At 40.4% G+C, this 12,962-nt stretch overlaps 1 protein-coding gene across 1 annotated transcript; it reads left to right on the top strand.

Moving 5' to 3' along the window:
- The first annotated feature begins 1,380 nt into the window (after positions 1-1,380).
- On the top strand, positions 1,381-12,907 carry coq8ab (coenzyme Q8A, genome duplicate b). Its single transcript, XM_056393403.1, is given in 16 exon segments — positions 1,381-1,535; positions 1,917-2,070; positions 2,817-2,964; positions 2,967-3,124; positions 3,248-3,314; positions 4,908-4,979; positions 5,870-5,995; positions 8,245-8,330; positions 8,414-8,554; positions 8,641-8,722; positions 8,873-8,966; positions 9,948-10,089; positions 10,352-10,459; positions 10,553-10,618; positions 11,178-11,264; positions 12,306-12,907. Coding segments are annotated over 15 exon segments (1,806 nt in total). The 5' UTR covers positions 1,381-1,535; positions 1,917-1,935; the 3' UTR covers positions 12,600-12,907.
- The last annotated feature ends 55 nt before the right edge of the window (positions 12,908-12,962 follow it).

A 12,962-nucleotide genomic window follows, 5' to 3' on the forward strand; every position in this document is an offset into this window, starting at 1 on the left:
AAGCACAGCAGTGATATCATTAAGTTAGTAATTTCCCTGGTCACTTGCTCTGTTTATTTCCAATGTTGTTACTGTTTATAATTAAAAGCTGATTCATCAGTCACTCAACATGAGCTGCTGAAGCCAAACTCTAATGGGCTCACATCAGTCACAGTTGTATGAGATATTGCTGCTTTCAAGTGCTCCTCTTTAGCTCCTATCTTTGAGTTCTGAAGTTGCAGTAACTCATTCATGAAATTGTTTGATAGAGTTTCACCCTTCAGTTGGATATGCAGAACGCATCTCGCTGCCTTTAAAAGCTGCTCACAAATTCATGAATGGGCAACTTTATTGAACACTGTCCCACCAACTTTATAAACTTTAAAATATACAGTAGCTGTATTGCTCTCAAAATCCTCAGCAGTGTGAAGAAACAAAGCAGAAGTAGGAGCAGTGATTCATGGACCTAAAGTAAGTATATTTAATCATTTTCCAGGAACCTGAATCTTATTCATGCTCTCATTTGGCAGTTTATTAGATACACAGAGCAAAAACTAATGCAGTCTAGTAAAACAGTCCTGCAATAAATCCTAACATCAAGAAGGTTATAATGGTCAGTTTTTGTTGAAGGTGTTGATTCAACTATGTGGTTAATTTGGAAGATGTAGTTTGTGGTGCTGTTGAACTGTCCTGTGTTTTACTGGCAGGATTTTCTATTATTTGTCCACCCAGTTTATATCAGAGGGCAGGATAAGTAACAGAAATACTAAAATTTATTTTTGTTTTTGTGCTAAAAATAAATAAAATAAACTGGCAACTTTAATGTTGCTACATTTTGAAAATAAAATTAACTAGTTTTATTTTATCCCAAATTCGAGATAAGAATATAAAGATAAAAAATGTGGTTTCTCTCATAATTGCTAATAATCTTTAAATTCCAGATCATTTAAATTGTTTATATCGCTATATCTTTGCAGTTTTGAGTTAAATTTAATCTGAGAGTTACATTTCAAAACAAGTGTTTTTATTAAATAGAGCTGACAACTTTTACGTTTGTTACTTACCTAAAACTTCTTGACTTTGACTTATGTCATTGTCCTCAAAAATATCTTATATTTTTATTTCATTGCGAATTCTAATTAAAACTCAAATGAACTAATATGCGCTCTCTGAAAAATCCGGGCTGCGGGTCGCTCGTGAACGCAGCTTATGTCCAGTGGACGCACCGCCCTGAGGGGCCACGTCAGCCGTGACACACTCGCTCTGAGCAGCGACTGACACTCCGTCAGGCCAGTGTGGAGGTTTGTTGATAGTCGGGCCCAGCGGCTGAACTTTGCCTCATTGGCCCGTGTTTGTTAACCCCCCCCCCTCCCTCCCTCCCCCCCCGGGGTCGCCTCGGGGGAAATTTGCATGTCCTTCAGCGTGTCGCCCGCTTCGCCGCCGCCGCGCTGCAGTTGAGGTGTTTACAAGAAACTGTGTCAAGTCAGATCAAGGTGAACGTGCTGCAGTTGGACAATGCTCAGTGCACGCTCACGGAGCTGAGAGGACATCCATCGGTGAGTAGAAGTTAGATTTCCCTAGCTGTCATTTTTATTCATTTCATTGAGTCAAATTAGTCACAAAATAATGAAACTCATATTTCCTTGTCTCAGGTTTGTTTTTAAAAAACTTTTCAGTGTGCATGTTTTTGTCTTTCTGCTCTCTTATCACACAGCACAGCCAAGTTAATATTACACTTTTATCAGTGTTTGATTAGGTGTTTTGCTCAGGCATGTTATGGATGTGCAGTCTTGCTTTATCCCACAAGCATGGGAACATAAGCTGATGGTCAAACTGCTCCACTTCACTCATCAAACTCCTCACCTCTCACTCATCACACCGCAGAACCTAAAAACAACCTGCTTCGCTGAGACTTGCTGTTATTTCTGGCTCTGCAGGTCTGAATAGGACAACATCATGACAGGTGACACAGTGGTCTGGAGGGGTCTGACCTGGGTGAAGCAGGCGGCCAGCAGAGCCACACCAGGCGGCCTGCCCAGCACCGCGAACCAGAGGCTGATCAACTTCCATCACGCCGCCGGATCAGCAAGGGTGAGCAGTCAGCCGTGATTTGTCCGTCATGCAGCTGCAGACTGGGATAGAGTTTCACAAACATGCAACCCAGATACCTTCTCTGGCTGTTTCTGCCACCGTCCCCTCATCAACACCACAACAATAGTGAGCGGCTTTATGAGGCCGATGATGCTGGAATAGAAAGTACAGGGAGTGGAGCTCAGTTGTAAAGGATTCAGCTGCTGTGGGGTGTCTTTGGACAGTAGTTCTTTCCCCCCCAGATTTTGTTCTTTGCTGGGAGGTAACAGCTTGTGAGCCCTTGTCACACCTTTCATAATTACCCCTAGAAACTTGCTTGTTCTGAAATCTGATTTGTTTCATTTGAATCATTTATAGTCGGCTGAAAAGGTTAAAACTATTATATACGACTAATATCTCACTGAAAAGCAAAGATTCAGGTTTGGATAGTAGACGCCTCAGATTAATCTTGTGACCACTGATTTAAATGAACTTACGGCACTAAAATGCAACTAAAATCACAAATTGTCACTTAAACAGCATCTTTAGACAAGTTGCTCCTGACAATGTCGACTTAAATCAACTCGCTCCTTCATCATATCAGAGGTTGGCGATCCTGACGGTCTCTGCGATTAGTTGATCATTACAGGAAAGATTTTTACATCCCTAAATCTGAGGAGTAGTGTCCTGGTCAGTATGAACCGGACCTAGAAACAGTAGGAAACTACATGATGAATGAATGAATGAATCTTGTTTCGTTCATCCAGGAGACGTTCAACAAACAGCAGGAGGTCTGCGTCCACAGAGCCACAGCCACAGCGCTTCACAGATACTCAACCATGGGAGCTTGTTTCAGCACCTGTTTCATTGGAAGTGTAAATGGAGGACAGGGGACCTGCAGTGGCAGACCAGCACCAAACATCTGAAACACCACAGGGACTGGTCGAGTCAGCTGCTGTCTGGACATACGAGGTTATTTAACCAGGACAACTCCACGGTGGGGCGGCTGACGTCGGAGGACATCGATAAAGCAAGAAACACCAAGAAAACAGACATAAAGCAGCATAAGCAAGTGGTATCCGCTCTAACCCATCTGTTTGTTATTTTACTCCTCATTTCAGTGCTGTGGTTCTCGCTGCAGTGTCACACAGGAGCATCTGTTATCCTTCAAATGTGTTTTTTTTTTCTTTTATTTCAGCTCAGTGAAAGAGCCAGAGAGAGGAAGGTGCCGGTCACACGGTTAGGAAGGCTGGTGAATTTTGGAGGTACGTGTGTTTACTCGTTTACTCATGTTACACTCGTTGTTTTAGAAGGTTTCAATTCAGTTTCCAAATCTCCAGACCAGAAAAACTGCAGGAAATGCAAATATTTAGAACTACTGCCAGTGTGCCCTTCAGCAAGACGTCTGACCCTCGTTGTCCCGGTGCCAGGCCTGTGTAACCAGTGTTAGGTTGCTGGGCAGCTGCCAGGTGCAGGCGAAAGCGTGATCATGATGAATGTGAAGCACATGTGCAAGCTCAGCAAAAAATGAAGGAATGTTGTTTTCACCAATCACTGGCAGGTGGATCAAAGTGTAGGATTTTTTGATTTCTTATACTTTCATACAGTTTTTAAGAGCAGATTTTAGCTTTGCTTTTACGTTTTTTTTTCTTAAATCTTAAAAAGAGTTTTGTTGTAAACATCTTGCCAATGTTCAGTTTTACCCACCACAACACTTTGACTAATGTGTCGAAATAATTTACTTCCTCATAAAACATTTGAGAAGCAGATTTTTTCAAAATTTTGAAATCTGCATGGTTTACACCCATGTAACCATGGCACCCATGTTAACCTGCATGTACTGATCTAACAGTGAGCAGATCGATTGAAAAGTAATGTGCAATGATTTTGTTAAAGTCATTTATTTAAGCAAAAATGCCAAAAACTATTTGCTTTCAGCTTCTTAAATGTGAATATTTCTCTTTTTTCTGATTTATAATTCAGTTTATAGATTAAATGACTGATTGAGAATAGGCACTAGATTAATCAAGGATAAATATAATCATCATTCTGTGTGTGTTTCTGAGCTAACCTCATGCTGAGCTGTGTCCAAATGAAATAACCCACATTCTGAATTTGAGGCATTTATCAGCTCAAGATAATTGTAAGAATCCTAAATGGACTCTGGCGCTTTCTTAGCTAACACAACTGTTTTTGACACGAGTTGTGCAAACAAGTTGTGCAAATGACATTGACAACGCCTGCACTTCCTGCAGGGCAGCGAGGACTCTGCAGGATCTCACCACCGCAGAGTTTATGTAATAAGCAGCACGGACTCTGCTGAAGACTCAAAAGCCAGAACATTTTCGAACTCGAAGCTCAGCCGCTGTTTATTATAAATGAGGTGTTTGAACATCAAAGTTTAATTTTGGATTGAGTTGAGAGTATTTCGGTCACCAGTCCTCCGGAGCTGTGGTCAGACTGTGGGAAGCGCTGACGTGCTCCTTCACAGGACTGGAATTACAGAGTATCAGTAGCTGAGAAAATGTTTCAGGGACATGTCAGAGTCCCGCCTGAGAATCCAGCTAATATAAAACATGTTGTCAGCTATTAGCTCTCGTCTCATCTAAGGGCAGCACACTCACAGTGCGTATCAGTTCTTTCTTCCCCGTCTTTCTTGGCCTGAGTTTACCTCTGAACTCTCAAGGACTCTTTGAGTGTTGCTCTGAGAAATTCTCACCTCTGGTGGCTTATCACCTCCTTTTCTTGATGCTGCTGTTATCAGATGCAGAGGGTTGATAATGTTAACTTTTCAAACAGTGCCCGTCTACTCGGAGAAAGTTTGTGAATTATTGTTTATGTTCGTTTCTTTTTTGCAGGTCTGGCTGTTGGACTTGGCATCGGGGCGATCGCTGAAGTGGCTAAGAAGAGTTTAAAACCCCAACAGCAAGGTGATGAGAGGAGGATGTTTTCTTTATGGGTTTGATGGTTGGTGAAGATTCGGAGTTAATCGTAATGTTTTGATTGTCAATACTAAAGTGGGATGTGTGTGACGATGTCAAAAAGGGTTAAAGTTACTAAATTCACGACCGGCGATAGAAAATTATGTTTAAACAACCATAAAGATTTAAACTTATCAGCTCAGATTATCAGCCAGTCTAACAAGGGTCAGCAATACGATTTCAAATAGTCTAATGAGAGTGAACATGTTGGGTAACATCCACAAATGTGTCGCAAGTATCAAGAACTGTCTGAGAGTTGACGTCAAATCCTTCGTCAGATTCTTAGTGTCGTCTGTTTGTTCTCTGAGGTAGTTCCTGATTTAAACAATCACTTTCCTCATTCTTGTTGAGCTGCTTTAAATTCAACACTGATTTAACAGAAAATTTACCTTATTTTGTTAAATAAAAAAAAAAAAAGGAGGTTGAAGAAAATCTTTTGTTCCATCATTGTTGTTTTAGTATTTGTACCGAAACATTATAAAAATCAAATGAAATCCAGTTGTAGTCAGAAGTACAATGTTCATATATTGTGGCCATTTAAACACTTATTGTGAAAAGAAAGTCAGTCTCATTATAAAAAAGGAAGAATTTGTACATCTGCCAAACTGACATCATCCACAGTTTAATCAATGCCGCTCACCAACACCAACCATCAGAGAACGTTTATTCATTTCCACCAAGGGATTTCTGCCCCCAGATGTTTCCTCTTAAATGTTCTCATTACTGCATTGATGGAAGAAAGCATGCGGCATTGAAAACATTGCCATTAACAGTCTTATCTGTGGCTGAAATATAGTTGCACCTGTGCTAAATGATCAGTATGTTTTTTTTTTTTTTAGGTGATAAGAAATCCGTATTGAACTCGAGTGCCTTCCTGTCCGAAGCCAACGCTGAGAGAATCGTCCGGACGCTCTGCAAAGTCCGAGGCGCTGCTCTAAAACTTGGACAGATGCTCAGTATTCAAGGTGAGGTGCATCCAAAAACGGTCATCGCATTAAACACGATGAATTTATCTTTAGTGACGCAGTACAGACCAATATTACATGATGCTGGGACATTAGGACCTCACACACACACACACACACACACACACACACACACACACACACACACACACACTGCAGAGGCATGTTACAGATAGGAAACCCACATTTATCAGTCTGCGAATAAAGGTTCAGCTTTCATCAGAGGCCAAACACAGACAGCGAACTGGTGCTTCAGCTTCCCAACAACACTTTCATCATGTTTCTGATTTAGACTCGCCGGCAAACAAACAAGATCCCTTTACCAACAAGGAAATGTCAGCACCCGAAATAAACCTCAGGCCAGCTGAACACAATAAGTGCCATTCCAGCTGAGCTATTGTAGGCAGCTGAGCCCCATAGTGACACTGCAGTCTGTTGACTTTAAACACTTACAGTACAGTGATGTCCTGCTATTAGATGTCCTCAGCGCCAGTTTGAGCCTCTCATGTATTATCGTTGCAATCGAGTCATAGAGTTAAGCGTTTGTTTTCCCGAAAGATAAATAAATCCCTGGCAATCTTTCAAAAACACAGAAGGTCATTGAAAAATACTTATCAGGGTTTTGAAGGTGTTTCCAAAACCCCAAAAGCCTCTTCTGTCAATCAGAATTAAAAAAAATGATTGTCCACTGCTCAGGAAAAAAAATCTTTTAACCCACATTCCTTTTTCTTTGTCTTAAGTGACAGTAGATTGAATATCTTCTGATATTGGTCGGATAAAACAAGCAAGACGGCACATTGGTCTGTAGGAAACTACGATGTTACTGAAAGTATCAGGAAAAAAAACCTGTTACTGAAGAAACTAATCAGCAGATTAATCAATAATGAAATGAATTGTTAGTTGCAGCCTTACAGAAGAGTTATACTGTACCTTCTTATTCAAACTATATGATGCGTCGACAAATTACAGTCTATATCTGTAAGAATGACGAGTTTGAAAGCTCTGATGTCACATGATCATATCACATGATCTTTATCAGCAGAGGGAGGAGAGCTGAAACAATCAGTCCATTAATTATAGTTACTATTTTTTATTTATTTATTTATTTTTGTAAATATCTTTATTGAACTAAGACATAAAAATACAAAACGGGCGGGACAGCATCAGCGATACACCAGAGAAACATTCTGCTCCTCCCCAGATGCAGCACAACATCACAAACACAAACCAACAGATTCAACATGAACAAAAAAACATGAAATATAATAACATAATCGAGACAGCATCCCGTTCTTGCATCACTAATACCTGAGTACTGATCTATTATAATCCGTGCACCTCTGTAGCAGATCAGTTTAGTGCATTGTGTGGTTCCTTAGCTGTGATCCATCACACCCCTCAACACAATGGCTGCTAGTGTAGTTCCAGCAGAGTCCATACGTATTATACCAGAAATAACCTCATGCCACCCAGCTGTTGTCAGAGGGTTGAAAGCTATCCATTTAATCCGTGACTGTTTTGATAATCAGTCGATTATTTGAGTCATTTTTCAAGCAAAAAACTGAAAAAAAATGATGGTGTTTAACTTTCTCAATTGTAAGATTTCCTTTGTTTTATGTGATTGTAAAAATAACATTTTGTTGGGGTTTATTTAATCTGCAGATTAATTGTTAAAGTTGCTATAATCACTATTGTATATTAGCAATGGATCAAGTGACTACATGTATGTGAAAGATGTCACTCGTAGCTCTGTGGAGCTTTATGGTGCGTTGTGGCTCATTGTGTTGGTTTTCTGCTCCACGACGTCACTGTGTTGCGTCGATGTTTTCACCCAGAAAAAAAAACCAAAACTCTGATAAACCTTTATTCAGCAGCTGAAGAGCCAGATCCTTCCCTCAGGAGTTGGTAGGGACCAAAAACGGAGCTAAAAGAGAGTGAATATGGGACATTATTCGGCAGTTCGAATGCCAACGTTGCATCCTTGCTCAAAAGCAGCAATGGGATATATAACCTCATCTACAGCATCATTTTTTAGGGATTTTTAAAAGATTGTGGAGCGACAGACTCAAATGCAATGAAGCACAAACTGGGTCTAAGATTTTTCACAGTGTCCTTTTTATCAAAATATATTGTGACAGTGCACGCACACTAACAGCTAATTAACTAAAACCAGCATCAAGTGAGCGTGTTTCACTGTACTCTCTCTCTCTCTCTCTCTCTCTCTCTCTCTCTCTCTCTCTCTCTCTCAGACGATGCTTTTATCAACCCTCAGCTGGCCAAAATCTTCGAGCGTGTTCGTCAGAGCGCCGACTTCATGCCCACTAAACAGATGATGGTACAGTATGGGGAGCCGTAGAGAACAACTCGCACTCTGTAAACCGAGTTCATTAGGTCAGACAGATACTTTCCTCTCCGCAGAAAGCCATCAGCAGCGACCTCGGCCCGCACTGGCGAGACAAGCTGGAGTACTTTGAGGAGAAGCCGTTTGCAGCTGCGTCTATTGGTCAGGTGCACTTAGCGAGGCTGAAGGACGGCAGAGAGGTAGCCATGAAGATTCAGGTGAGAGTGTGTGTTTGCTCAGAGATAAAACGTAGAGGCAGAACACAGTGAACTTCGCTATCACACCTTCAAATCTTTTCTTTCAGTACCCTGGGGTTGCCAAGAGTATCGACAGTGACGTGAATAATATCATGACTGCTCTGAGTTTGAGCAACGCGCTGCCTGACGGTAACATTGTTGGAGGGTTTTTTATCTTGTTCTTGATAACAGCTGCTATTGTCTGATCTTTGTAACTTCCTCTACTGTCAACATACTAACCTCCACCAGCAGCTTGAATGTCATGATTTTCAGCTTTTTAATATTTTCCCTCTTTTACAGGTCTGTTTCCTGAGCACCTTATTGAGGTCATGAGCCGTGAGCTGGCGCTGGAGTGTGATTACATAAGGGAGGCAAAATGTGCAAAAAAATTCCAGTGAGTAGTTCACAGTTATTGATACTACACAGACTGAGTGAAGGCTGCGTTTGACCTGCCTCATAACTTGTGGTTCCTTGTTGTGCCGTATTTTCTTGCTCAGATTGTTTTATATTGTCAGTTTTAGAGGCCTGACATGATAAAGTTGCAGCATTTCATAAGAGAAATGCAAAGTTTGGAGGAAAAGTCAGATTTTTGAGAATTCATTTTTTTTATTAATATTTACTTAGGAAAACATCTCATGACCCACTACATTCATTTCATAGCACCTTATAGGGGTCATGACCTCCAGTTTAGGAACCAGTACTGTATATCAGTGGTTCTCAGTGAAGTTTGTATTTGTACTAATACCAAAATGACAAAAGTTGGTCTTTTACTTGTTGTTTTTTCATCTTTTTATTTGTTCCTTTTATTATTTAACATTTCCTGCTCACTTGCAAAAGTAGTTTTCATGCACTTTTTATTGCAACACATGGTGCTCGTGCAACTGACTTAGACTGATGCATATCTTATTGTAAATTTAACATCAACATCACACCAATTTGTAATCCCATTCTCCTTCACACAAATATGTGGAATATATATATATATATATATATAAATTATTAGTTTGTTAGTTTAGTTTTTGTTTAATTTATCTCAGGTTGGGAATCACTGCTGTTTACAACTGTGGTGACTGTCAGTGTTTCGAATGTAACGTCCAGTTATAGGTTTTCTTTTTTGTTTCCACATTCATCTTTGGCACTAACTAAGCAGTTTTTGCTGTTGTGTTTTCACACCAAACTTCCCAGAATTCACTTGTACGTTCAGTACTGTGACATGTTTTTTTGTAGGTACCGCTATTTTTGTTCAGTCATGGTGGCTGCCGCCGCTCGTGTTCACTACAAAGACCAGAAAAACACACACACCCCTGTGCACCACCACAGTTTTGGGCTCGGGTACATGTGTCCTTTAACTTTGTTGTTGCCGTTTGTGTTGCAGAGAGCTGCTGAAGGATCACCCCTTCTTCTATGTGCCTGATGTGATTGACGAGCTGAGCAGTCCGCATGTCCTCACCACCACGCTGGTGCCTGGTTTTCCTCTGGACCAGGCCACTGACCTCTCTCAGGAGCTCAGGAATGAGGTACCCCCCGCAGAGCTTCACGCCGCCCCGAACTCAACACTGCTCACAGTACAATTTACACCTGCGCACTGCCAGGACGCTTGCATGCTTTGAAGGTGTTTAAGGTGATGTGCCAAATACAGAGACATGCCATCTGTAAAACCCCCGAGACATGTCGGCACATCACGGATCACACTGTTGCTCCTCATGTTTCTCCTGACAATATTTTTGTCATTCAACACAGTTCAGCTCTTTCCCTTTTCTTCACCTCCTCTTCTGACAGATTTGTGAGCAGATCTTGATTTTATGCCTGAGGGAGCTTTTTGAGTTCAGATACATGCAGACTGATCCCAACTGGTCCAACTTCTTCTTTGATCCACACGCTCACAAGGTCAGTTTGCCTCAGTTACTAACGGAAACAGCGTATGTATGTTTTATTTGTTCCTTCTTCACTGAGGTCTGTGTCTCTGTTTCACATCATCAGGTTGCGTTGTTGGATTTTGGAGCCACGCGAGGATTCGATAAGAGCTTCACTGACACCTACATCGAGGTAAGAAACTGTAAAAAAAAAAAAAAAAAAGTAAAACTTCCACAGTTACATTTACAGTATTTGTAGTTTATGACATTTTCATGTTGTTATAACATGCCAAACTCTTTTCTCATTTTATCTCATAAAATCAATGTATTTTAAGATAAATAATATTTCTCAGAATCCAGCCAAAAACATGAGCATAACCGATTAATATGGTTTAATTTAGTTTTATTTCATGTTTGGGATGAGACAGTCAGAGTATCATCCAACCAACATATAATGATGTTATTACAAGGTTTACAAAAAGTTCTTTAAAATAATTGTTAATTTTGGTATATTCCATTAAAAATAAAACAATATTTCATGGAAACATATCTTGTTGAAATAAGGAAGCTTTCAAGTTATAACAAGAAATTGAGCACGTTTTGCACATAAAAGAATGAAAATGACCCAAAACCTCCATTAGAATCAGAATCTGTTTTTATTAGAGATCCATAATGTGCTTTACTTTCATGCAGCCAAACATTTCATGAGAAGTATTTTTATTTAACTTGTGGACTCTCATGTATTATCACAGATTATTAAGGCAGCTGCAGAACAGAACAGAGAAGGCGTCCTGCAGAGATCCAGAGACATGAAGTTTCTCACAGGATACGAGTCAAAGGTAATAAACATGAATCAATAAACCACAACAGGCTGTAATCGCTGTGAAATTCAGCTAAAAAATGACTGTTGTTAAACAGTTGTGCACTGATGGACTAACCTGGGGATAAAATCAACAAGGCGCTCAGTCCTGAGAATAAGTTTAAAAACACAAAAACCTTCAGCACTATCTTCAGCTCTAAACCTCACACATGCTGTGATGATTTAATCACAAATTAGCCAAGGGTTTTTACATTTATTAAAGTGGGATTGAGTCTTATTCGACCTTTATCGGCCTCTGCTGGTCACCAGGAGGAACTGCAACAACACTGTCAGAACAATATTATATTATTCCTCCTATGTGAGCCCAGTCTCATGTTGCTGTCATGACAACAGATGTGTTTGGTGCAGGGGTGAATTTAATCAGTCATCACACTAAATACTGTACATTTCTTATCTCGTTAGAAGAAAGAACTTCTGCATTTAATTGATACAAATTACAGGTGAAAAAGAGACGGATTGTTCAGTTTATACCGTCCCACTTAAAAATGTAAAATTTGTAATGTAATAAATAATGAATGACTATTTAGTTAGGTTTAAATTAATTTTTGTAACATGGAAGTTTCTTTGGAAATCAACACCTGCTTTTGAAAAAATTGTCTCTGTCTCTATTTTGACCATAATTTCTACCAAATTACAAAGTTCTTTCCAGGAAACTTAAAGAAATAACAGACCCTGTAATGTCTGCTGCTAAGTTGGGGAACCAACTGAAATGTCATTGTACAGATTAACAACAGAGGCTTGAGGGGGAGTCTTAAATCAGGCTCATTTCTTGGCTCGGAGCAGCCAGTGGAGACTCCAGGAAATTACTGGTTGGAGCCAAGAAGTAGTCAGGAACGTAACCTCCTGTAAAATACACGTCGGTTTTTGTACATAAGATATAATGTATTAATTAGTGAGCTTGTGCTTGAGATGTTAATGGGCGATCAAATTAAGGGTTTTTCTCTAAATGCTGAGCTTTGTTTTAAAGCCTGTATATTAACTCCTAATGTCTTGTAATAAGGCGATGGAGAACGCCCACGTGGACGCGGTGATGATCCTCGGGGAGGCCTTCTCCGCCGAGGAGCCCTTCAACTTTGGAGCTCAGAGCACCACGGAGCGCATCCACAGCCTCATCCCCGTGATGCTGAGGGAGCGACTGACGCCGCCTCCTGAGGAAACCTACTCCCTCCACAGAAAGATGGGCGGCTCCTTCCTCATCTGCTCCAAACTCAAAGCTAAAATCCCCTGCAAGAACATGTTCCAGGACGCCTACAACAACTACTGGAAAGATGGACGCCCCGACTCCACACACTAGCCGAAGCATGTTGCACCCAGGAGTTTCTAGTGTTGTTTGTGGTATGTCGAACAATTTAACTCTCACATTCTCACCTGTGAAGATATTTTTTATCAGGTAGCCTGCAACAGATTATGTCCAGATGTTGCCTAGTTTTTTACTTGTTGTCTACTCTGCTGACTCAGCAAGTAAACTGGTGTGAGCATGTGATCAGATTGATGTCTACTTGTTAGGAACAACTTTCGTATCCGTGTGCTTTATATTCCATATATTATCTTGACCAGGACTTCGATCCAGACTAACTCATTAAATATTATGTGTGAAGATTATTTGTAACGTATTGTTTGATGACTTTGTTGTGTGTACTGTACAGCCTAATAATTC

The sequence above is a fragment of the Seriola aureovittata genome, chromosome 13, assembly GCF_021018895.1.
Source record: "Seriola aureovittata isolate HTS-2021-v1 ecotype China chromosome 13, ASM2101889v1, whole genome shotgun sequence".
NCBI lineage: Eukaryota > Metazoa > Chordata > Actinopteri > Carangiformes > Carangidae > Seriola > Seriola aureovittata.